General features: G+C 29.3%; 2 protein-coding genes across 3 annotated transcripts; one reads left to right on the top strand and one right to left on the bottom strand.

Moving 5' to 3' along the window:
- Positions 1–285: 285 nt before the first annotated feature.
- LOC126841537 (uncharacterized) lies at positions 286–2,205 on the top strand. The gene is made up of 3 exons (XM_050578106.1): positions 286–394; positions 1,666–1,833; positions 2,008–2,205. Exons 1-3 carry the CDS (start codon positions 311–313, stop codon positions 2,179–2,181), a joined length of 426 nt encoding a protein of 141 aa, XP_050434063.1. The 5' UTR covers positions 286–310; the 3' UTR covers positions 2,182–2,205.
- A 1,357-nt stretch (positions 2,206–3,562) lies between these two features.
- On the bottom strand, positions 3,563–14,170 carry LOC126841533 (uncharacterized). Of its 2 annotated transcripts, XR_007686184.1 has the most exons (22): positions 13,995–14,170; positions 13,570–13,629; positions 13,244–13,492; positions 12,540–12,754; positions 11,769–11,907; positions 11,134–11,211; positions 10,866–10,901; positions 10,654–10,794; positions 9,481–9,612; positions 9,275–9,411; positions 9,009–9,198; positions 7,737–7,807; positions 7,422–7,647; positions 7,226–7,347; positions 6,940–7,138; positions 6,741–6,880; positions 5,585–5,750; positions 5,284–5,525; positions 5,134–5,206; positions 4,812–5,023; positions 4,222–4,478; positions 3,563–3,725 (listed from the first exon to the last, which is right to left on the bottom strand). XR_007686184.1 is itself a non-coding variant. In XM_050578101.1 (21 exons), exons 1-21 carry the CDS (start codon positions 14,089–14,091, stop codon positions 4,347–4,349), a joined length of 3,057 nt encoding a protein of 1,018 aa, XP_050434058.1. In that variant the 5' UTR covers positions 14,092–14,170; the 3' UTR covers positions 4,174–4,346. The 2 variants fall into 2 exon arrangements, 1 of the variants encoding a protein (XP_050434058.1); XM_050578101.1 differs by lacking the exon at positions 3,563–3,725 and having other exon boundaries at positions 4,174–4,478.
- Positions 14,171–22,890: the final 8,720 nt, after the last annotated feature.

Raw genomic sequence — 22,890 nt, 5'->3', positions numbered from 1 at the left:
TGTATGCCGCTATTGAAAGCAGAACTTGTACTGGAATTTAATTTGCTTGAAGCTATTTGCCGTAATAATGTTTCTGCTTACTATTATACTAATTGCATGTTGTGTTTTAAGTACAATAGGAAACAAGCCACCTACGTACTTCCCAAATTTGCCAGTGGTAAAGTACACAAATTAAAAATAAACCTGAAAATTGATCAGATTGAATTATCAGTACCTAATTTTAAATCTATGATTTCAGGGAGAGTATAAAACAAATCTTAAGGCTGTATTTCCATGTGAATCTACTGCAAAATTCAAGTTGCAATTTAACATGTATATAAGTAAAAAAAATGCCACTAATTTTGAATTAAGAGGCAATATGACCTTTCTTATTCCATTTGACGATTCAATTAGCGTGAGTTAATTTTTATGTTCCCATAATAATTATAGCCTTTAGCTGCAGAAATACATATTTATTTATTCAGAATTTATGGTCTGCAAAAATATTTATAAAACATAGTAAAATTCAAAATTTAACTATACAATTTATTATTTATATATTTTAAATATATAAAATATATAAAATTCCTCTTTGAAGCGTTTATTTGAATGTGATTTTATGTGATTCTTAATAACAGTAATAATTCCAATCAGTGGAGAAACTAGAAATCAATTTTGGCGAAAATGGGGAGGGGGGGGTAAGTTGCTCAGAGCAAAAAAGTACATTATTAATAAGTAAAAATGACTTTCGTAGAAGTAATTTTTTAGCGTATCTGCTATTTTCTTTGTGGATGCTTAAAGACCGATTTTGATTGTGCTATTAGATAATTAGTTAGATTTATTAAAAAAACAGCTATAATGAAGTAAAAATATAAACACTTTTAAATTGAAAGTTATAGTACAAATTTGAAAATTAAAAACCTAATCTAACCTAACTTGATAACAAAACCTGTTTTTTTAACCCGTTCGGTAGGCATGTCAAAAAGTGAATTTGCGTTTTAGTCAGAAGAAAAGTCGAAAGAACTGGAAAAAACGACCACAATAATTAAAATAGTTAAAATAATTATGTATAAAAATAAGATAATTGTCCGCTTCTTCGACTTTTCTCCCCTCCTTTCATCCTCTTATTTTGTTTTTATAACCCAGTTAAGTTTTTATGAAACCAGATTGAAATTTAAAATTTCTGTGTAAAATTATCTTAGTTTTTTGAAAAAAAATATTAGAAAAATCCTCAAATTTTAAGCAACATGAAAAAACCATTTTTTTTTTATTATAAGCTCAATTTTAATAAGTTTTTGTTACTCAAAAAAAAAAAAAAGCTTTTTTCAGACAGCTGAGATTATTTGACATAAAAAACTGATTTGGAATAATTTTTTTATTGTCAAAGATACAATAAAAAAACGATAAAAAAATAAGTGTAATAATTTATACGACCATGAACAAAATAATAAAAAAAAAACATTCACACCCCGGACCCTCTCTCTACCTGGCACCTGCACCTGATTCCAATAGACTTTCCAGACAGCAGAAAAATAAAACTATTTTACACGATAATCAGATTGTTTTTTTACATATTTAAAGTATTTTACAGTTATTTTTTTGGCAGAAAAATAATGGTCTGCAAAATATTATTCACCAAATTGTGTTAATATTTTGCACAAAAGTATACATTGTGTTCTTTGGTAGCTTAATATCAATATGGCCAAAAAAGGATCAATCGGTGGTTGGATTGATAACGCACATGTTTACACCTCGACTAAAGCTTGTTCGAAAGTCAAATCTTTATTTGGAAGCGCTTGGTATGCTTGTATACAAGGATTTCGTTATTCTAATCCAAACTGTCCAATACAGCCGGTAAAAATTATTATAATTTCTTTGGCAATTATTTATTATTACCTCTTGATCGAAATCGCACTTAATGTTTTTTATTAAAATTTCCAAGTAATTTTTTTTAATAGGCATTTTTTAAAGTGTCTCATACATTTTATCATATAAAATATTTTAAAAATTTTTTTGTCTTTGTTATAGGGGGCTTATGTGTCATCTGGAATCGACATTGACAAGGTGTTAAATACCGATTTCCCCAAGAGATTTTATTACGGGGAATATAAAATGACAACAACGTTTACGCGCAGTAGTAACGGAGAAAAACTTGGTTGCGGTGTTATGATTTTAGATGTTTTACGACCCTGGGAGAGTTAAACGTTATAATACTTATCAATTATAATCATGAAGTATAAAAATTGTTCGTGTTTCATTGTATGCACTGTTGTTTGTTTAATTTGCTTAAATTCTCCGGTCCGGGTTTAGTTTAGATGTATTAACATCGTCAATAGCTATTATTAACAATACATTATAAATAAAGAAAACTTTTTGTGAGCTTTTTTGCGTCTGTATACACTGTACATTTTTCAATACTGGATCAATTCCTTCGAGTGGCAACTCTATAAATCACAAATCGAGAAACGAAAAAATTATTCTTATTTTCTGTTAGCATCATCGTCTACCCGGATGCCATGTGAAATGTAATCATTTGATACAGTGGGTGGATTGATACAATAGTTCATTACGAATTATTTATAAATCAAGCCTTCAAAAACGCTTGCTTTTATTCTGGTTCATTATAGATTAAATATGCTGCAAAGTGCGATAGGAGAATCGAAATCAATAAAAATGTACTTTATTATTATTCTGATTCCGTCTTTCGACAGCGTGTCGTCGACGAGCGATAACTGAACGCGGCGAGAATTGTATAAAATAAACCGTCAAGATTAAAAAGAGAGCGATATTTAGATGAATAATAACAAATGATAAATAATTTTTAAAAAAACAGCGTACTCTTCATTTTATCGTTTTGCTTTTTAAATCAACTTTCAATTTCAATTTTCCTCGTACTTTATATTACAATTAAAAAAAAAACAAATATTATACTAAAAAAGTTTTTCAGCCGAGTCTGCAACCACGAAAGAGCATTTTCATGTCTCGTTGAAGTACCGAATAAATGTACAGTAGTGGTGGAATTATACATAATGATATAGTATATTAAGAAACAGTAACAAGCTAGTATATTAAAACATCTAATTTCTGGCTAATATTGTAGTGTTTAATATCTGGCTTAAAACAATTCATAGAGAATTTGGGCCCTTAAACTATTTTGAATTTATCATTTAGTTCTAATTTGAACGTTGAACGTACAACATATCTCTTATCTCTTATCTCCTATATCTTACCCCTATCCCCTACCCACTATCTCTTACCCCTATCTTATAACTCCTATATCTTACCCCATATCTCAAATCTCTTATCCCCTGTCTCATATCTCTTGCCCCTCTTAACACTTTTTTCGGTTATGTGCAAGAGCTAAGACATGAAAATGTAAAAAACATGTACTATTTATAATATTTCAAATGTTTAATATAATTTTACAATATTTCAAGTATTTATGACTTAATTAAAATGCATTTTTTATCGTTATTATTTTAGAGAATGGCTTTAGATTTAAGAAGTAAATCACATTGAATTTTATTAATACAATGTATTAATGTATTAAAGATTAGGTCATATAACAGTGTTGTAAAATTCTTAATATTTTTATTAGGTTTCTGTGAAGTTATTTTTTTTGCTTCTACTTGTAGAGAATCATTTACTTTTTAAAAATATTTTAACAATAAAAAAGCCAGTACAGCGGTGTTGGAACATAGAATTGATTGGACGAGGAGGTCACAGGTTTACAGGCATTCATACAACTGAAAGTGATAAAATTACTTTCAAATAAACGCTTCGATGCGAATCAGTAGTTAGTATTTTCAACCCAGTAAAGTCCAAACCAAGCACAGTATAAACCAGCACGGTAAGAAAGTATTAAAGTGAGGTGCAGTGTTTAAAAATAAGTATCAAAGCGTTTATTTGAAAGTGGTTTTATCCGAGTAAACCAGTACAGTAAGGTCAAGGCATTAAAATGAGATCAACGCATGGTGGGGACGAGGAGATCATAGGTCTACAAGAATTATTATTATTAAAAGTGATAAAAACACTTTCAAATAAACGCTAAGATGCTAATTTTTAAACACTTGTTGTAGTCGTGGTTGAATTTCGACCTTCATAGATCGATTAGATATAAAACAGTTTTTTTTAGAATTACATTTCCAATTTATACATATATTATAATTTTAAATATATTTAAAAATTATTGGGCATATAAATTATATAATAACTCATGCAATGCAAAAATAAACACTTAACGATTTCAAAACCTCATTTTTAGTAGCTCTACGAGGTCTCTGAATATGGAATTGAAACTAAAATGTTGAACTTTTCATATGTATATTAATTTTGTCTAAATAAAAATAAAATAATCCAAATGTTTTTTATGATGTTTCTGATACTTGAGACGGAGAATCTGACAAAGTTGTCACTTGTATTTTCTTCGCTTGACCGTGCCACGTCGTCTTCGACAACACTTCAATTGAATAAGTTGAACCGGGTTTCAGATTGTTTATCTATAAATCAAATTATTCACTCAGATTTAAAAAAAATTGGAAAAATAATTGTCTTGTTTAAATTGATGTGTCTTAAATTTTATTAATTCTACATTCAGATTAAACGTGTTGGGTAATGCCGGTAATTTTCCTTTAGTATCCCTTTTAAAATAATTGTTGACAGTTTTTGTAATTTTGTTCCGTACGCAAACTCTTGTAAATCTAATGCAGATACATAATTCAGCAGTTCAATTGACTAAAACTATGAGATCACTTAATTTTGTAAAAAAAATTCCCTTGTACCCTTTTGGTTATCGTCATTTAATTTGGTTTCTATTATGATTAAGTTGTTACCGTATAATTATAAGTTGGCATTTCTTCGGTGACTTGCAACTCCGCCGTTGGCAAGCTGTTGCAACACGAATTTAAGTCCACGGCCGATATTTCCTCGGTGTTTATGATAAAGACCTTTAATACACCGTTTAACATCCACGGTATATCCCATTCCAGCGTTATGTCAGTGTCGCCAATAAACGAACTCCTAAGATTTCCAGGTTCGTCTGGGGCTGTTCAAATATATTCAATTGAACAGATGATGAAATCATAAGGATTTTCGTACAAGCTATTATTGCTATAATGATATTATATTATAACAGAATTCATGAAATTTACATACCACCATCGATAGTGTTAAAACTGACAGATGACGATATTCCTCCGTTTGGATAATCAACTGATTTGGCTTTCATCTATTAAAAAAATATTAAGATATTAACTTGGGTGTTTTTGACGATTTCAAATAACAAGAGTAAATAATTGGAAATACTTTAATTGTGTATTCAGTACTGGGTGTTAGATCAACAACGGTTGAACAATAGTAGTCTGGCCATGCTTTACACGGCGACGGTTCCATTGTGATTTGATTTACCATCGTTTTTTGTTTTTCGTTGTAAACATGAATTATAAAACCATTAGCCTGGGAATCATTTGAATATTTCCATCTAAGACTAGCGGCTTTAAACTTGGAATTTTTTTTGTAAACAGTCAAGTCTTCTACTGGTGCTAAAACTAAAATAAACATGTTATGCGTTAAGACAGCGTTTCTGTTGAATGATAATAAAACTTACACTCCGTTTTTGTTTTAAATGGAATCGACAGCATGTAAACAGTGTTAAATCCTATTGTTGTTTTTATGTAAATTTGTAACTCGTAATCGGTGTTGGGCGTTAGCCCAGTATATTTTATTGAGGTTTCATCCGTTTCTTGAACGTTTTGTGTTCCATTCTTTAAATTCTGCATTAAACATTTTTCGAATAAATCATTTTGTTTTTAAATACCTAATAAAAATCAAGCCACCAGGCATATTTGAGAGGCCTAGAGTAATATTTAATGAATCTAGAACCGAACCAAAGCCCCCAGTAGTAGTGGAATTCCGGAAAATTTGACAGAGGTTTTTGTAAATAATAATATGAGTGTAAAGAGATAGAAATAAGATGGTTGCCTACTGATAAAATATATATAAGTGACATTAACGATGAGAGTCAGCTGATAAATTTTCAATCATGAAACACCACGGGACTTCTGTAAAGATTTCATGCTTTAACGTTTCAGCTTCAGTTCAACATCAATATTATATATTTATATATATATATATATATATATATATATATATATATATATAACATTTGTAATCAATATTAAAAAAAGAACTCCTGCACGAATACTACTCATTTTAATTGTAACTTATCTGTTCATAGCCACAGAACATATTAAAAAAATTTTTTTTTTTTTAAATTGATTTCTAAATTATTCCTTATATTTAGTCTCCAGCAACATGGAATTAGTATTAGAGAAACCTGTGGTGGGATAGAAATGACAGTGAAAAGAAAGTGAATTAATTAATGAAACACGATAACAGGCAAACAATTAAATGGGAAAATAATAAAAATGAATACTACATAACAACAATAAGTAAAATATTATGAAGTAAGCGAAAAGGCCAGTTGCAGTGTGGCTAGAACGTCAAAATTACACTTTTTCTCTGATATATATATATTTATTATATTTATCTATTGATCTGAATAGTTTATACGGATTATACTGTTTAGGGTTTAACAATACTTATACAAAAGTATTTGTTTGTATTTTGTATTATAGAATGTTACAGCTGTAGATATTTTTAATCTATGGTTTATGCTCTCAACATCTGTCCACTATGGATACTATGTTTTAAATATTTATATGAATTTCCAAAGGTAGAATTATTGGCTTAAGTTGAATTACCTTCAGTATTAAATGGAAACCCTTCGGAGGTCCATTGAGTTTCATACAATATTGTTTATCGACCATCCACTTTATCAGTGCTGTTTCGTTATCAAAGTACAACGGGTGGCTCGGGTCGATAACAGGCGCGAACGTCGGTGCTATAATTTGAAACAAAATGTATAATTAATAAATATTTAAGTTTACAAAAAAACCTTACTCGAGGGTGCGGTTTTTACAAAGATCATATGATCGATATTGCCTGGCGTGTAAACATCGGCGGTCGTTTGCACTTGTATCATATATTGAGAATTTGGAATCAAGTTCCGTAAGTCGTATTCCGTCTTATTGTAAACGAGGATTTCGGTCCAATCAGTACTATTAACGAGGCCAAAAGAACAACTAAACACTCGATTGATCTAAAAAAAAATGTATCGTTTTATTCGGCATAGACATTAAGAATAATAATTGTACAGATATCATGTTTTGTGTCTTGAACCGTTTACCTTGTACAGAATCTTGTAACTTATAGGTGCATCTATGTGCGAATCTCTCAACTCCCACGTTAAATGTACACCTGTGTTTGTATCGTGGCTTTTGGCTTTTATATTTTTGATAGCGATATCTCCTGAAGAGCAAAACAAACACGAGTAAGCGTCTTTGCCGTATGAAATAATGAGTTTGTATCTTTGATCCACTTACCATGTTCATAATTTGTAGTTGCGTTGAAGATTTCTGACGGTTCGACGTGACCTAAATCTGTCACCGCTGTTAATTGGACAGTATAAACGTGGCCCGGTATTAAGTTTTCAAAAACATATTTAGTGGACGTACTATTTGCTTCTTCGTACAAGTCTTTTTTCTCGTCGAAAATTAATTTCAACGTGTACTTGTTGATTCTGCATTCAAGCGAGTTGCCACTGTGGTACTGTAAATTTATAGATTGGAGGCATTAGATAGAATGGAAATTTTAAGATATTATCTTCAGCCATTATAACATATTCATAACGATATTACTTTTTCCCAAGTGACGTTGATATAATTGGCACCTCTCAAAAGTTGTACTCCGTAGTCGATGTTCTCTGGGACTGAAACAAATCATTCATATTTTTACTATAATAATGGTTTCTCGTTCAATTATTTTTCCTAAAGCATTTTCAGTAATATGTCTTATAAAACCCTAAGACAACCGTATTAAGTCAACATTCGGTAATGACAATTTTATATACATTTTCTGTTCTGATAATAAAAGTCAATAATAATGGAGAATCAAATAGATGCGTTTTTTTAGCATGGAACATGATTTAGCTTTAGTCCCCCAGCCAGAAAATGACACTAAATAGTGACATTAAATTGTAATACTAAAGTAGCGCGCCTACTTTAAACGTGTAATAACATATACGATGCCATCGAAATATTAACGAGTCGTAGGTAGTCGTTATACAATAATACAAACGTTTAGCCAGGCCATATAATTAAGACTATACTTAAATCATAAATCGCAAGGAGATTAAAGATAAAAAAATTGGCATTTTTCAGCCGAGTCTGCAACCACGAAAGAGCATTTTCATGTCTCGTTGAAGTACCGAATACATTTAGAGTAGTGGTGGAATTATAGATAATGAAATAGTATATTGACAAGCAGTAACAAGCTAGGATCTAAGGGGGCTAGTAAACGTATCAAGTTTCTGGCTAATATTTTAGTGTTTTCATAATATCTGCCCTAAAACTATTCATAGGAATATGACCTCTTAAAATATTGAATTTATTTTTCAGTTCTACTTTAAACGTTGTGAATACAACATATATGCCCCCAACCCTATCTCCACAACCAGTTTTTATTTAAGTTAGTATTTTTAACATAAAATGATTTTAAACATAGATATTTCATTGGGCTGGATAAAAGAAATTTGAAAATTCATTTCACCATTTTCGTGTTACACTTTCACTTTCAGTTAGAGATAAGAGATTAGGGATAAGAAAAATAGTTACGTGATAAGAAATAATAGATATCCATGTTTTTTCATGGACCGGAGAAAATAATTAGTTTTTTTTAAATTAAGTTAACATTAATATGGACCTCGTTTTGTTCTCTAATTTAATAATGGTGTTTTTATTATGTTTATAATATAATTTTAAATATTTGAAGTTAAAAAAAAAGTTCATTATTCAGTCTTGAAGGTATTCACGTTACATTTGCTTCATATTTCGAAGCATCAAATATGTGGGAATCTTTTATACACTGTAAATGTTTTTAAGTTTTATATAATTAAAAAATAAATTGTTTACCAATACACGAAGTTCTATAATATGCCGTAGATACAATCTCGTCGTTGCGCTTTCCTTCTTCGGTAAATAATATTACGCCAAATATGTACTCTGTTTCCGAAAATAAATTATCTATTGTTTCTAATGTATACACAGAACTTCCTTTTTCTTTAATATCCAAGTATTGAAAATCTAACTCGCTTGTCGATTGCTTGGTAAAAAAAAAAGACAAATGTGTTATTCGCAAAAGTCTGCCTTTGGTATAATTGATACACATCCAGTTTTACCTTGTAGACTAATTGATAGTATAAAGGAGTTTGCTGTTGGCTTCCGCCGATATTCTCACTCGCAAAACTTAAATTGAGTTTAATAGAAGTAAAATCAGATGATACTAACTGTGGGGGATTGATCAACCGTGGATATGCTATAAATTAAATACATTTTTACATCAGTTTTCCTAATCGTGGTGAAAATGATAAATGAAAAATCATACTTTCGGTGCAGTTCGGTGAAATATAATTTCTTTTGCATCCACCGGTACATGTGCCCGTGTAGATATCGCATGAAATGCAATTCTCGTTACACCTTTGTTTACAATCACGACCGAACGTTCCTAATAGACACTCTGAAACAATAAATTGTTACAAATAAACACATTGTATATATATATATTATGTAAAGAAAATTGTCGTTTCTTTAGTCCTAATTAAATAAAAATAATTAAAGTTATAAGCTCTTTTCTTATCATATTAGATACACTTGATATGATAAAAAAAGAGAGGCTAGGATTACTTTTAATTTATATAATAATATTAAATGAACGTGACTATATTGTTAGCGAAATAATAAAATCCTAATTGTAAATTAAATTTGTAAGGACGCATAAAAAACTTTAAATTCTCGTTACCTATTGCTGTATTAAAATATAAATAATAAAGCCTAATAAGAAGGCGAAAATGTTTTAAATAAACTTATATAAAATTAATTTAAATATAAGTTATTATAGTTATAACATAACAGATATATCTTAATCAAAATAAAATTTTTAATATACATTTTAGTCGATATTTTCAAAAATGAAAAATATATTTCTAATAAATGTCAGTGTAAGAATTACTTTGAAAGTTTAACGGCATCCTATGTGGAACAAAAAATCCTTTAAATAATTTTTCGAGTAGTTAGTATTTTAAGATATGGAAGAACCATTATTTTATGGTTCAATTTCTATTTTCTATGTACAAATTTATTAATGCTTTACTTATCGCACACTTAGATCAAAACTGTAATAACTCAAAAAGTGGGTATTTTTAGTTATTTGTATATTCGGATTGTACAAACAAAGTTGCATTAACCAACAAAACCAATTTAAATTTATCTTGATTACTTTCCATAATATGGCGCTGTAAGTACCTTTTGTAAAAATGATTAATCCCATAGTTTCTGCCCAGACATCAAGCGGAGTGCACGTACGTTGGTTGTACAAAATTGTTTTATTCAAATAAACAGTTAAAGTTTAATTAACAAGTTAAAGTAGTTAAGCTTGAAAATAAGTTTTTTGGAATTCCTGAAAAATTGTGTTTTTATGTTGCTACAGTTTTGATCTAGGTGTGCGATATATGTATACATATATTATTTCGAATAAACAATTAACGGTGTTAAATATTACTTTGGTCACAAAAGTCTCCAAAATATCCAGATGCGCATGAACATCCATAACGTGTAGTACAAAATAACTGTCGCTCACAAAATGTGTTATAAATTGAACATGTCCCAGAACAATCTGCTCCAAACCTATTCGGGTCGCACTCTAAATTCAATGTAAAATAAATAATGTAAAATTTAAATTGTTTAATAAAAAATGTATTTCATAAAAATTACCTTTTTGCAAACGCGTTGAATCTACTCGTTTCTTTCCTAATAATATTCAAAGTTTAAACATAAATAAATAAGAACGTGCAGCAGCCTTAATAGTATATTTACCAAAGTTAGTTTGAGTGTATCAAATAAATAATTCAACTTTATTTTCATTGAATTATCCTATCGATTAAATGTATAAAAAAGTATTTATTTTGGTGCAACTTTTTCTTCAACTTAAGAACTAATATTACTATTGAAGGTGCAGTGTATCAAAATTTTGCATTGTTACCATCAATTTGATAAATGCTGGCTGCAATGTCATCTTTCTTGATACGTATCCCAGGTATTACATATGAGTCACTGTCTTCTATAATAAACATACATTTTTTTTTTATATATTATAGATATTATACTAAGCAAAAACGGTTAAAAAAAAAAAAAAATTCTAGTTAAGGCATTTTTGCTTAGGAGGGCAGTATAAGTAAGTAATACCATGTCTTTGATAATGGAAAGACCAAATGACGAATTTAAAGCTTTGATATAACTACCAATCACTTTTTCAATATTGCCAATTCATGGTATTTTTTTTTATGTAAAATCATTAAAGTTGTTAAATTTTCAAATTTGTCGATTTAAAAAATGTAAAATCCATATCAAGCGATAAAATTAAAAATTCGTATATTAATAATTATTAAAATTTAACGATTTGTAATTCTACCTGTCTTGCAAGGCAGATATTGTAAGTTTCAATGATCTAATTAGAACTCATTAACTAAATTATGACAAATCAGTAAGAACTATTATAGTTATTAATATCTTAGGTCATATTTAAAATTTTCCAGTCTTCCTACTTTCCTTTCATTTATCTTCCAACCATTCATCTATTAAATTTGTACAAATATAGTAGATTCATTGTATACTTACCATCGCATTGAGCTATTCTTTTAATTCCAAATATTCTATAGCTACCATTCTTTGTATCTGGACTGGTAATTACTAAAAAATAAGTTGTATTTTTAACAAAAAGATCATTAGTCCGTAGTTTTAATGTGTTCAATCCATCCTGTAACCAATATTTAAATTAGTAATATATTAGTTATTTACCAAAAATCATTTTTTATCTAATTAAATGATTTTTTTCAACTTATATATAATCTAAATATCAGAAACTGAGCATCAAGAGTAAATTAACCGGCCGATAATAGAAAACTTTCATCTTCCCACTTTAAAATTGGGGAATACCCCATAATAGTTGACATATTTTGCAACTTAAAAGTAGGACAGTATACATATTTTTTGAAAAGAAGTTTTCGAGGTCGATAGGTTTTAATTTCGCAATTACAAAATTACAGAGATAAATGTAAAACCCAAATTTGCTGGATGAAAACTAAAACTTTTTTTTACCAGTAAATATCTAAAAATATAAGATTATAACCAAATTTTTTGTTTTTATAGTGATTTATATTGATTTTGTTTAGGTTATTTTTAAAGGTTTTAAATTATCAACATAATGTCATAAAAAAATATTTTTTATTTAATTTATTTTATCTTTTTTAATTGTAATATATCCTAGTTAAACGTACTAAGTTCCGTATTTTTATTAGTAACAAATTAAACGTTGTAAAATTAAAATTAAAATTCTATTTTTATAATTAACTAAATTAATAAATAAAATAAACACATTGAACTAGTTACCGGTTTACTGATTTTATATGATATCATTGGAATGTTATTGTCTTTTTGGTAAATTTTTACATTTGCCTCATTGTCTGCTTGGTCTTCCCAATTATATGTTAGTGATATACATCCTTTAGATGTTTTATATGGTGTCCAACTGATGTTTAAAGAAGCAAATACGTTTAAGTATTTACCAGTGATCAAACCTCCAGCAGGATATATCCTTTTATTAGCTGCAAATTGATAATGATTAATTTTTTAATTATTTGAAACAACTTCTGAACAGCATTTGAAACATATTGCTTTAAAATTATTACTACAAAATTTCAATGTAATATATTATAATGTTAATTTGCAAAAAAATATAAGAAAGTGGGTTTAAATATTGTACAACTATCCTGTTATCTTTACTATAGAAAAACCGCAATCATTTTGTTAGTTTTAGGGACGGCATTAATAGGGAAATGTGATATTGAAAATGTTTAGTGTGGAGGAAGTTAATTTTGTCTTCGAAGCGGGCTGACATAGTAATGGTACGTTTTATTTTTTTTTTCGTTTTTCTATCTCAAACCTCGATATTTTTTAAACTGCTGGACCTATGTCATCGCAATTCTATAGAGTATAGAGTGTAAATCATTCCCAAAAGGTATTTAAAAAGGCCAATTATGAAAAAAAATTAAAAGGATTGTAATTACAAAAACGTATTCTATGTTAAAACTTACTATTCATAAGGGAAACATATCCCCTCAGTACTACAAATGTCTCATTATGTTCCACGTGATTGTTTGTAAAAATATTATTGGAATACTCATAGTCTATTATGAATTCAAGATCATAATTTCGGGAAGTCAAAACTTTTCCATTGAAATATATGGGCATTCCAATGGCATTCGACCTTGAACTTACTGATACGTCATAGAAACAATCCGATGGTAATGTGCCATCATCTAACAATTTATCTGGTCTAGAACCTGTTCGAGAATGATTAAAAAAAAAAAATTAAAATTATAAAATTGAGCACAAAAGGTTGTATCAATAATATACAAACATTCGACGGAACCGTCGAGGGGATCTTGTAGCTCATAAATTGTTGTCACGTCATAATCATCTGTAAACCAAAATAAAGTCTTGAAAGTGTTTCACATTCAATAAAACGCTTCTATTAACATCTATAGACAGTAAACACATATAGTCGGGGCCAGGGCTCAAAACATTTTTCTGGCTTTTTTATTTTTCATGGTTGAATTTATTAGCATAACAATTTCAAATAAAAATTGAATCAATTTTATAACTAATTAGTAACGTACAATTGAAATTGGTAAATAATTGGGAGTACTAACTGACAATAAAAAGAGCTCTAAAAACATATTATAGTTAAATGTATACAATTCAAATGTTTTATATACACAACAATGGTCCAATTTTTATATTTACATTGAAATTGGTCACTAATTATTACACAGATTTACTTACCTAAGTCGTGGGATTTTATCTCAGATATGAAAACGTCGGCGAGTGTATCAGTACACAATATTCCGAATAAAATAAGTAGTACAACATTATTATTCATAGTGACTTTAAATAGAAACAAAATTGGATATTTTTAAGAAGAATAAACAACCTATGAGAAGGTTGTCTACGGTACTGAGTCGAATATTGTCAGTAGTATGCTTTTTATATTATTATTAGTAATCAAGCAGGTACTTTGTTCCGAACACTATATAATTGCTTCCTCGGATTTATTTATTTTACAGTTGTTATTTTAACACATTTATGCTGATCACAAACAATCAATAGTGCATAATATACTTTAATTAGTTTCTTGTGTAAAGTACAAGTTATATAGCATGTTATATGTGTAGATAAGTCATAGACCATGTATAAAAAATGTTAAAATCATCGAATTAGATTTGATTATACAAGAATAATTAATTTCTATGTAATTTTTACTTCTAATCTTTTGTATTAAATAGCATGAAATGTAATTCTATAAATATTTAGACCTTTTAATTTGAAAATCATGTTTTTTAAAAAATTATTAGGTAGGTTATCAGATTGACTTAAGTGACCTTGATTCTGCAACACAAGAACATAATATAACACTTTTGTTTCGATTCGTAGAATACATGATATATTATTTGCTAAATTAGTAACTACATACATTCTGAAATAGTTACAACGAATCTTTAAAATAATCAGCGTAGATTGTACAAGTTTAATAATAATAAACAGGACACAGCTTACTAATTAGTTCTATGTGTTAGACAGTTGATCATTAATATAAGGTAGAACAATAAAAAATAAATAGCCTATTCTCCAATAGCAATAATAATAATATTAATGTACAGTTGTGTGTAATGTCTTAGTGGCACCCCCTGAATTTTCACCTGCTGGCGCTCTTAATTTTGAGTAATCTACGTTTTTTTTAATAAAAGTAATTCAAAAAATGAAATTATTATAATTATTCGAGGGAGGCAGAGTTGGATCTAAATGACCCATTTAGCTTAAACATAAATATTAAGTAAACATTTTATTTGGTATGAAACAAAAGAGTATAAGTAACTTTTACAATATTTTACATATTACGGAGAAAATTTTAAATTATATTTTTTATGTTTTCTTATGGCTGATGTTTATTAGTATTCTATCTCTTTTAAAAATTGATGGAAAATGAATTAAGAAACAACCACAAATATAATGATATTGTATGTTAAAAATTGGCTCTTTATCACTTTATTAACTATTGTATTCGAGTTTCCAATTAAAGGTATTTTAACACATTAATTCAATATTCGACATCATTTATAGTTTTAGTATTTGAAGTTACAAATTTCAATGTAAATATAAAATATATTGGATCTTCGATGGTGACATATAACGTTTACTAACAAACCGGAATTTTTATCTGGACACAAATGTAAATAAATGAGGAGGTAAGAAACTGGTAAAAATAATTATCATAAGACTTATTGCAAAAAAAAAATATTTTCTATGCTATCTAAATGTAATAGTTTATTATCAAAATAATTTGACAGCAATTAAAAATTTAAACAATATAATATGTAAAACACTTTCCCACGTTCAATTTGAAAATCTAACATAATATTTCTATGGTGATTCATATAAGTATAACTCAGTACACCAAGTATAGCAGTAATAAAATTATAGGCTTAACTTAAATGTTAAACCAGACTGGTGAGAACGGCCGCATAGTCGCAAAATGTTTGTACAAATTAAAAATATATAAACACACAAATGATTGAAGCTGCAAACCTACGATTATTATTTCTACATATTTTAGATTCGATTATAAACTAGGAAATATTGATATTTGAATGTTTTTTTTTTTGTTTCCTTTGTGCTAAATTTACATTGAAAGTAAATTCGCGGCCAGTCCAATTGTACTTATTTAATAAATACTATTTATGTTATCCATCATGTCCGTACAGTTGTCACAAATAATAATATGAATAGCAATCTGTCAACTGGAACTGGACAAACTATATTATTGACGTTTCTGTCATAGCTGAGAATTTGCTCGGTAATGACCACATTGTTGTGCTAACCATAAAGTTCTCATAATAATATGTATAAGCCGCAAATGGCCATCGACCTAAGGTTTTAGTTCTTACACGCTTGTCCGTTTCGTCTTACGTCATGACTTCAGCTTTGTCTGTGTGTTTTATACTAGTTATGAGTGTTTAATTTCGTTTCGTTACCACTTGTTGATTTTGGATCCCAATCCCGGTTAATTAATAGCAATTATGAAATGAAAACCAACCGTACTCCTTTAGGAGTAGGGTTTTAATAATAATATCCAACCACAGGGTTACATTTATTTGTTCGCAATTGTTAACTAAGTATATTAAGATGCTTTTCGTGCAACTTTTCGGTCGCTTTGGCTGTGTTGATATTCTTAAAACCAATGTAAACATTTCACAAGAATCCAAACCCGGTGTATAAAATATATATATATATATATATATACATAATATTACACATTATTTATTTCATGAACGCAGCTGATGTTTACTTTGAGTTTATTAACACAGTTCTGACGTATGTTGTATATTAATTGGACATTACTTAATGGTTTAATAAATAATGTTTACAGATAGCAAAATAATATACACCTATTGCGAATAATTCAATGTCTTCGATTTGACCCCGGCTTCTGCCGTCTTGTCTTTTGGCACGTTTCCGAGAACAGACGAACCGTGAATTATTTGTGACTTTGAGTTTCCTTTTTTCTCAGTACTCTCTTTTCGAAATTATTAGTTTTCCAGCTAAGGTTATATCTTTTCCAGTTGCATTTCGTAGAACTTGTTTGTCAAACGCGACAAAAGGTACCTATGTTTCAAACTTTATTGGTTTATATCTTCCGAGAAGTAAGTAATGAAGTGACGTCCTTTTTAAAGATTAATGCAGAACACATACGAGCCCTATTTCCGTCCAATATCCGTATAGAAATATCCATAAGCAATCACATCGTCTCTTAAGATACAGCACTTTGTATATTATTTTTCATAACTTTACAGAAAAGCAAAACAGTAATAAATAAGAAACCTCTTTTCAAAGAGCTTTTAAGCTTAAACATTTTTGTATATTAAATAATAATGTAATTTATTGCGTAAAGCTCTGTTATAACCAATACCTACAACAGTATAATACGGGTTGTAAAATAGGTTTTACAAATTGACATAATTGGAAATAAAAGGGGACAGCTGTATAGCTAGAACAGACTTTCTGCAAGTTTCAACTGTTAAACAATAATATTTTGTGTTACTTGTTAGCCCTAAATAATAAGTAATGACACACCACATAAATTACATAAATTACTTACATTTCTTAATTAATTATCTTAGAACTGTTTCATATTAAAAATAAAATACATTCTGCATCCTAACCTCACTAGTGGTGGTGATATGTAATAATTAGAGTGACCTACATTTCTTTAATTCAAAGCGTGACGCTAAGTTGTTTGTAGAGGGTGTTGTACAAATAAAACAATAAAAACTTAACTTCGTTAAAACTAATTATATTACTTTAGAAGACAGTACAATTTGGGTTTTTGAATTGTGATACAGTCTTAGAAGTACGTTCTTATTTATTTCTTACTTACTGATTTATTTATTTTGCTTCTCTCTATAGGGTTAGGATTTGAAAAGAAATTCTATATTCATCTATATCAGTTGCACTGTTCATTAAAAAACTGTTACACTGATATACCTGATCGGTAAGCTGACTTTTGATCTCTGGCATGTCTTTTCAATGATATTGGAAATCATAGCTTTATTCACTACTTAATTCTACCATTCCTATTTTCTATTAGTATTGATCTTTGATTTTTGTCATTTTTATACACTGTATTAGGTTTCTATTCTATGCATAAATTGTTTTCTTTACTAACCCTTTTATTATTTAAAGGGATAGTAGTAAAGGATAGTAATCCCTTTAAAAAAGTAATGCATCCACATTCACATTCGTAAAAAAATGAAAAGCATTCCTAGTGCATTACCAAAAAAACTATGTTTAATATTTACTCTTGTGCTGAATAGGTATAAAAATATAATGCTTTATTACTAAATAAATAAAGTAGCTGTAGGTAACACCTATTCATTTAATTTATAATAATATATCTTTTTATAGATGTATAGGTAGGTAAAAGATAAGCCCATGAATGGATTCTTTTCAAACACTGGTGTTAAATCTGACTTCCTTTCTCTAGTTGACGGTGGTCCTATCAAAATTAGTTTAATCTTTACAAAAGTAATTATAAAGTTAAAACAGACGTATGTACAAACTTATACAAATTATGTAAAACCGAGCTTTGTTGAGAATTTTTAACTGACATATTTTGTCACTTGTCATCTTACAGAAAAACAGCTTGCTAAATGCTCAACAAGGCTTCGCTAGACCAAGACTTGGTAAAAGTGTACGTGGAAAATTCTATGTCCAAGTATGGAAAAATGTCCAATATAAAATACTATTAGGTTAACACATTTTAATAATTATTATATGCGTAAAAAATGGGTTCATGGTATTTTATACATAATATATAGGTACCTAATAATAATATGGTCGCGAGCGGGTATTACAAAATATATAGTAACATCAATCAACTCGCCAATTTCGGCCTAAGTGAGATTTATTCCCACCCAAGCGAATGGAAAACATACATTATTTTCACACTATTATTACAAAAAAAAAAAAAAAAAAACAGGCCGTTCTGACCTTTTGCGTGTAAACGATTTCCGGTTAACGTGAGCGCGATTACCGTTATTATAGTTCTTAAATCACACCCTAAAAAGTGTATATATTATATTATTATATGTTAACACCTCTCGGGTGGGCAGCAGCACTCGAGTGCCGTGTTATTATATTAATTTATTATTATTCACTTGGCCCGAGTTTGCACTGTATTATTGGGGTGTGTTGTTGAAAACGATCAGGTTTATACCTAATATTATTGTTATTATTGTAATTGTGTGATTTGCATGCGCGCGTTGCCGATGGAAAACCACTGTTGCGCGGCGGCGGCCCTATACAGATAGGTAGGTAAAACAAAAGCGGTTTTAATGAAAATAGCGCTACTATATTATTATATTATATACAATATATAATGATATATATATATATATATGTATTCTTTTATACTCGCTACTATAATATAATTCCCTTCGAAGAAAGGGCATTCGGAATAATACATGGGGGAGAGAAAACAAATGAACGAGATACGCGCACGAAGAGAGAAACGCGTTTTAGGGGTGGTTCGAGTGTACTTGGCGGTGGGGGGGGGAGGACGGGTGGAACGCACGCGGTGGTTGCAATAAAATAAAAGCGAATTATTTGAATGTATATATATATATATATATTAAAGCTGTCTAGGCAAGGGGGGTAAGGGTGATTTGGCCGCGGCGTAGGAAAACCTTTCCAGGAAATTTGCTTCCCCTCTCGCCACCCCTATTCCCACCCTCCCCCACCCCCACGAAACCTTTCTCTACAGACATATTACAGTACAGTACTACCCCCCCCCCCCGATTCTCCTCGCGAACCGCGCTAACGCGCTGTATATAATAATATAGTACAATCGCTATATTATTCCTGAGAATATTACAATAATAATACAGGTACAATTTCGGTATGATTATCATTATTGTGACTATACCGGGGGATGACGATTGTGTGTGCGCTTTATCGATTATTCCGCCGCCGGTCCGCCGCAGGGTTAGTTTGCAAATAATAATAATAATAAAAGGTAAATCGTCAAACACTATAGTACAGCCGTTGGCGGGCAATTTGCTTGTATATGCCGCCGTTATACCTTTATAGCTGTTTATACCTCCGGCACCACGGCCGTAAAACGTTATTATAAATCGATATCGCGCACAAGATAATATTATGAAAATAACACAAATACAGGATGACCCCCGTTTGATGTACAAGTCACTCGGTTTGTAGGAAACCGTTTGTGAATATATTGAAAATCATGTTTTCCCTAGGTATTCGTAGGTATATACTCGTATTTTACTATATAACCTAAAACGAGTGACTTACATCGGATGGGTATATTTTAATGGCTTTTTAAAATTTGTTAGAAAAATCTGACAGGCCGATAACCAGTTTTGAATAAATAGTGTCAAAGTTATAAGAGTCTAAAATTTAGGACGGTAGGAAGGATTCCTAAAACTGGGTATCGACCAGTGAAAATGTTTAGTAAATTATTCTTAATTAAAATTAATCGATAAAGATCTAGAAAATAGAAAAAAAAATATATTGTCTTATATAATAACTGTACTATAACATAAACAAAAATGTTTTCAAAAAGGAACACTACAAAATTGTAATTACTTCCAAAAGTAAATTAGTGTTGGGCGTTAAAAATAATAATTATATTACATTCAATGTTAATAAATGTGCTGTTGTCTCATTTTCGTTAAGGAAGAATATTTTAACTTATAATAATATTATTTGATGGATAATTCAAATCTGGCCCGCAATAACATGATTAATGACTTAGGAGTCACTTTTGACTATAAACTGTCTTTTAAATGGCACGCTGATAACATAAGAAATAAGTCATATATATATAAATAGTTATAGTACTGTTAAAAAGCTATTGTAGAGATTTATTAATGATGTATCAGTTTTGAAAATGTCACAGTATTCTCTAATTCGCTATAAAATTGAATATGCAACTTTAATTTGGAATTCAGATAGTATTCTTCAAAAGTTCAAAGTTTATCTCTTGTTTAAAAATGTTTTACATTTTTTAAAAATCTTAAATTATACTATCTTAAAAATTTGCTGGTATACATTTTTTCAAGATTACTTCACTCAAAATAAGATTCCAGTTACTTGATTTAAAATTTGTATTTAATTTACTAACTCTATAATTCCATTGACTGTTATGAACTAATTGCAAATTAATTTCTTAAAATCAACTCATTCAACGCTAGAAATAAATCCTTATTTTATCCTACGACTACTTTTTCTAGACACAATATTAATATAACTGAATCACAAACACAACTCAATATAAATTTGTAAATTATTTATTCATTTAATCCTGGTTTGTACTTTGTCATGATAATATGTTTTTCGCTGATTTTAAATTGGATTTATTTTCAACGCAATATTCTGCAATGTGACGTAAAAGTTATAACTGTATAATATATTGTATAGTATCTACTTGAAATATTATATTGTATTGCCTTTGTTATAAATAATAATTGTAGTAGTATTTCCATGATAAAATCTGTTATTATTGCCAAAAGAATCACCCGGTGTGGAATAATTTTCAAAAATTCCCAGAAAATTAGTGTCTTACACCAAACGGAACGCCCTGTATAATGTTATTACTATTATGTGGTTGGCTGGCTGTCGTGGCCTTTGTGTCGATGCCTTTACGATGCCTGCAGTGGAAGATTCTCGAAGACACTCGAGAAACGAATAAAACCCGTGTAGTATATATAATATTATCTGGTGGGCTTTCATAAAATCGAGTGTCAAGACATAAAAAAAAAAAAAAAAAACACGGACATAAACAAGAATTTCGAGTAAAAATACATTAAGACTTCGAAATAAAAAAAAACAGCTGCGGTGAAGAAAAAAAACCATGAAAGTTCTCTGGGCATGACGCGTTAATACTCTGGGGAGAGCTTGATATTTTCTCAAGCAGAAATTTATTTCTTTTTAAACGCGGATCTGACACACCGTCCGGAAACCGTGTAACAACAAACATAAATTGCAATAAAATAGCCAGTACAAGGGTTGGACGGGGAAGGTCTATACTGATTACTTGTTACAACTGAGAGTGATTAAATTACTTTTAAATAAACGCAGCATCGATCGAACACACACACAAACCGACTAAGAGCAATAATTTCCTTTTTTTTGTTTTTTTGTTTTTTAGGTGGGTTTTCTTTAATAAAAAAGCCAAGTTTTGGCTACAGAAAATGATGGACTCAAACTTCGATTTTTTAATGGTTTTGTCACTTACTATTGGAATGTATACTTTGACTTGTTAGACATCATTATTTGCCATTAGAATTATATTTTAGCTTATGATTTAATTTTAAAATAATAAAAAAAAGAATCTAATTATAAAAACTTGAATGGAAATGGAAAATAATTTATGAATGGTCAAAGTGGTCATAGTAATGGCCACTTTGCCAGAAAGACTGCAAAGGGGAAAATAAAAAAATAAACCTTTGTAAAAACATCAACATAATTAAATTCCATTTATAATCCTGTAACGAGTAAAAAAGAAACGCAGAGTATTTGTTAATAATATTAATTATTATCTCTCAAGCTCAGTTTATTATTCAATTTAACTGTAATTCAATTTAATATAATTCAATTTTTTGTTTTATTATATTATTGCTTTTGTAATAAAACGTTATAGCGCATTATAAATATACATACTAGAATATGACACAAAAAAAAAAGAAAAATACTAAAACATTACAAAAAAAAAAAACCAACACTATTTTGTCGAAACTTTTTTAAGGTTTTAGTTTTTAATTGCTTTTTAAAATTAGTTTTCACCGGACACCGCGATGCTCCCAAAATGGCTATGTACTTAACTGTCTTTTAACCGTTTTCCTGGTATACTACTATCAAAAATCTTTACTTCAAGTGGTCTGTACACACAACCAAAGCTGTGTACGTTTAAACGAAAAACGGAGATTGTATTATGCCGCGAATATTCTTTTATTTTTAATAAACTTTTTTTTAAAAGAACGTCACGTCGTTGGAAAAACGCTATTATACTTTTTTTTTTCAACGAAATTAGCTTTTTTTTTTATATACAGATTTATTGTGGCAATAAAATTTTCAATTAAGTTCACATTTTTTATCGCTGCCC

Source organism: Adelges cooleyi, unplaced genomic scaffold, assembly GCF_023614345.1.
Source record: "Adelges cooleyi isolate 19-005CV unplaced genomic scaffold, UGA_ACOO_1.1 ACOO_flye_CR_arks_rails_tigmint_CR_PRNA_39, whole genome shotgun sequence".
In the NCBI taxonomy this organism is placed as follows: Eukaryota; Metazoa; Arthropoda; class Insecta; order Hemiptera; family Adelgidae; genus Adelges; species Adelges cooleyi.
Note: the sequence above shows the minus strand (reverse complement) of the source record. Positions and strands in the feature narration are given on the sequence as shown.

Coding starts and splice junctions, on each gene's coding strand:
- LOC126841537 (XM_050578106.1), top strand. CDS start 311: ATGTATATAAGTAAAAAAAATGCCACTAATTTTGAATTAAGAGGCAAT. Junction 395..1,665: donor CATTTGACGATTCAATTAGC/GTGAGTTAATTT, acceptor GTTCTTTGGTAG/CTTAATATCAATATGGCCAA. Junction 1,834..2,007: donor CAAACTGTCCAATACAGCCG/GTAAAAATTATT, acceptor TCTTTGTTATAG/GGGGCTTATGTGTCATCTGG.
- LOC126841533 (XM_050578101.1), bottom strand. CDS start 14,091: ATGAATAATAATGTTGTACTACTTATTTTATTCGGAATATTGTGTACT. Junction 7,348..7,421: donor AACTACAAATTATGAACATG/GTAAGTGGATCA, acceptor TTTGCTCTTCAG/GAGATATCGCTATCAAAAAT. Junction 5,751..6,740: donor GTTTCCATTTAATACTGAAG/GTAATTCAACTT, acceptor TGTTTAATGCAG/AATTTAAAGAATGGAACACA.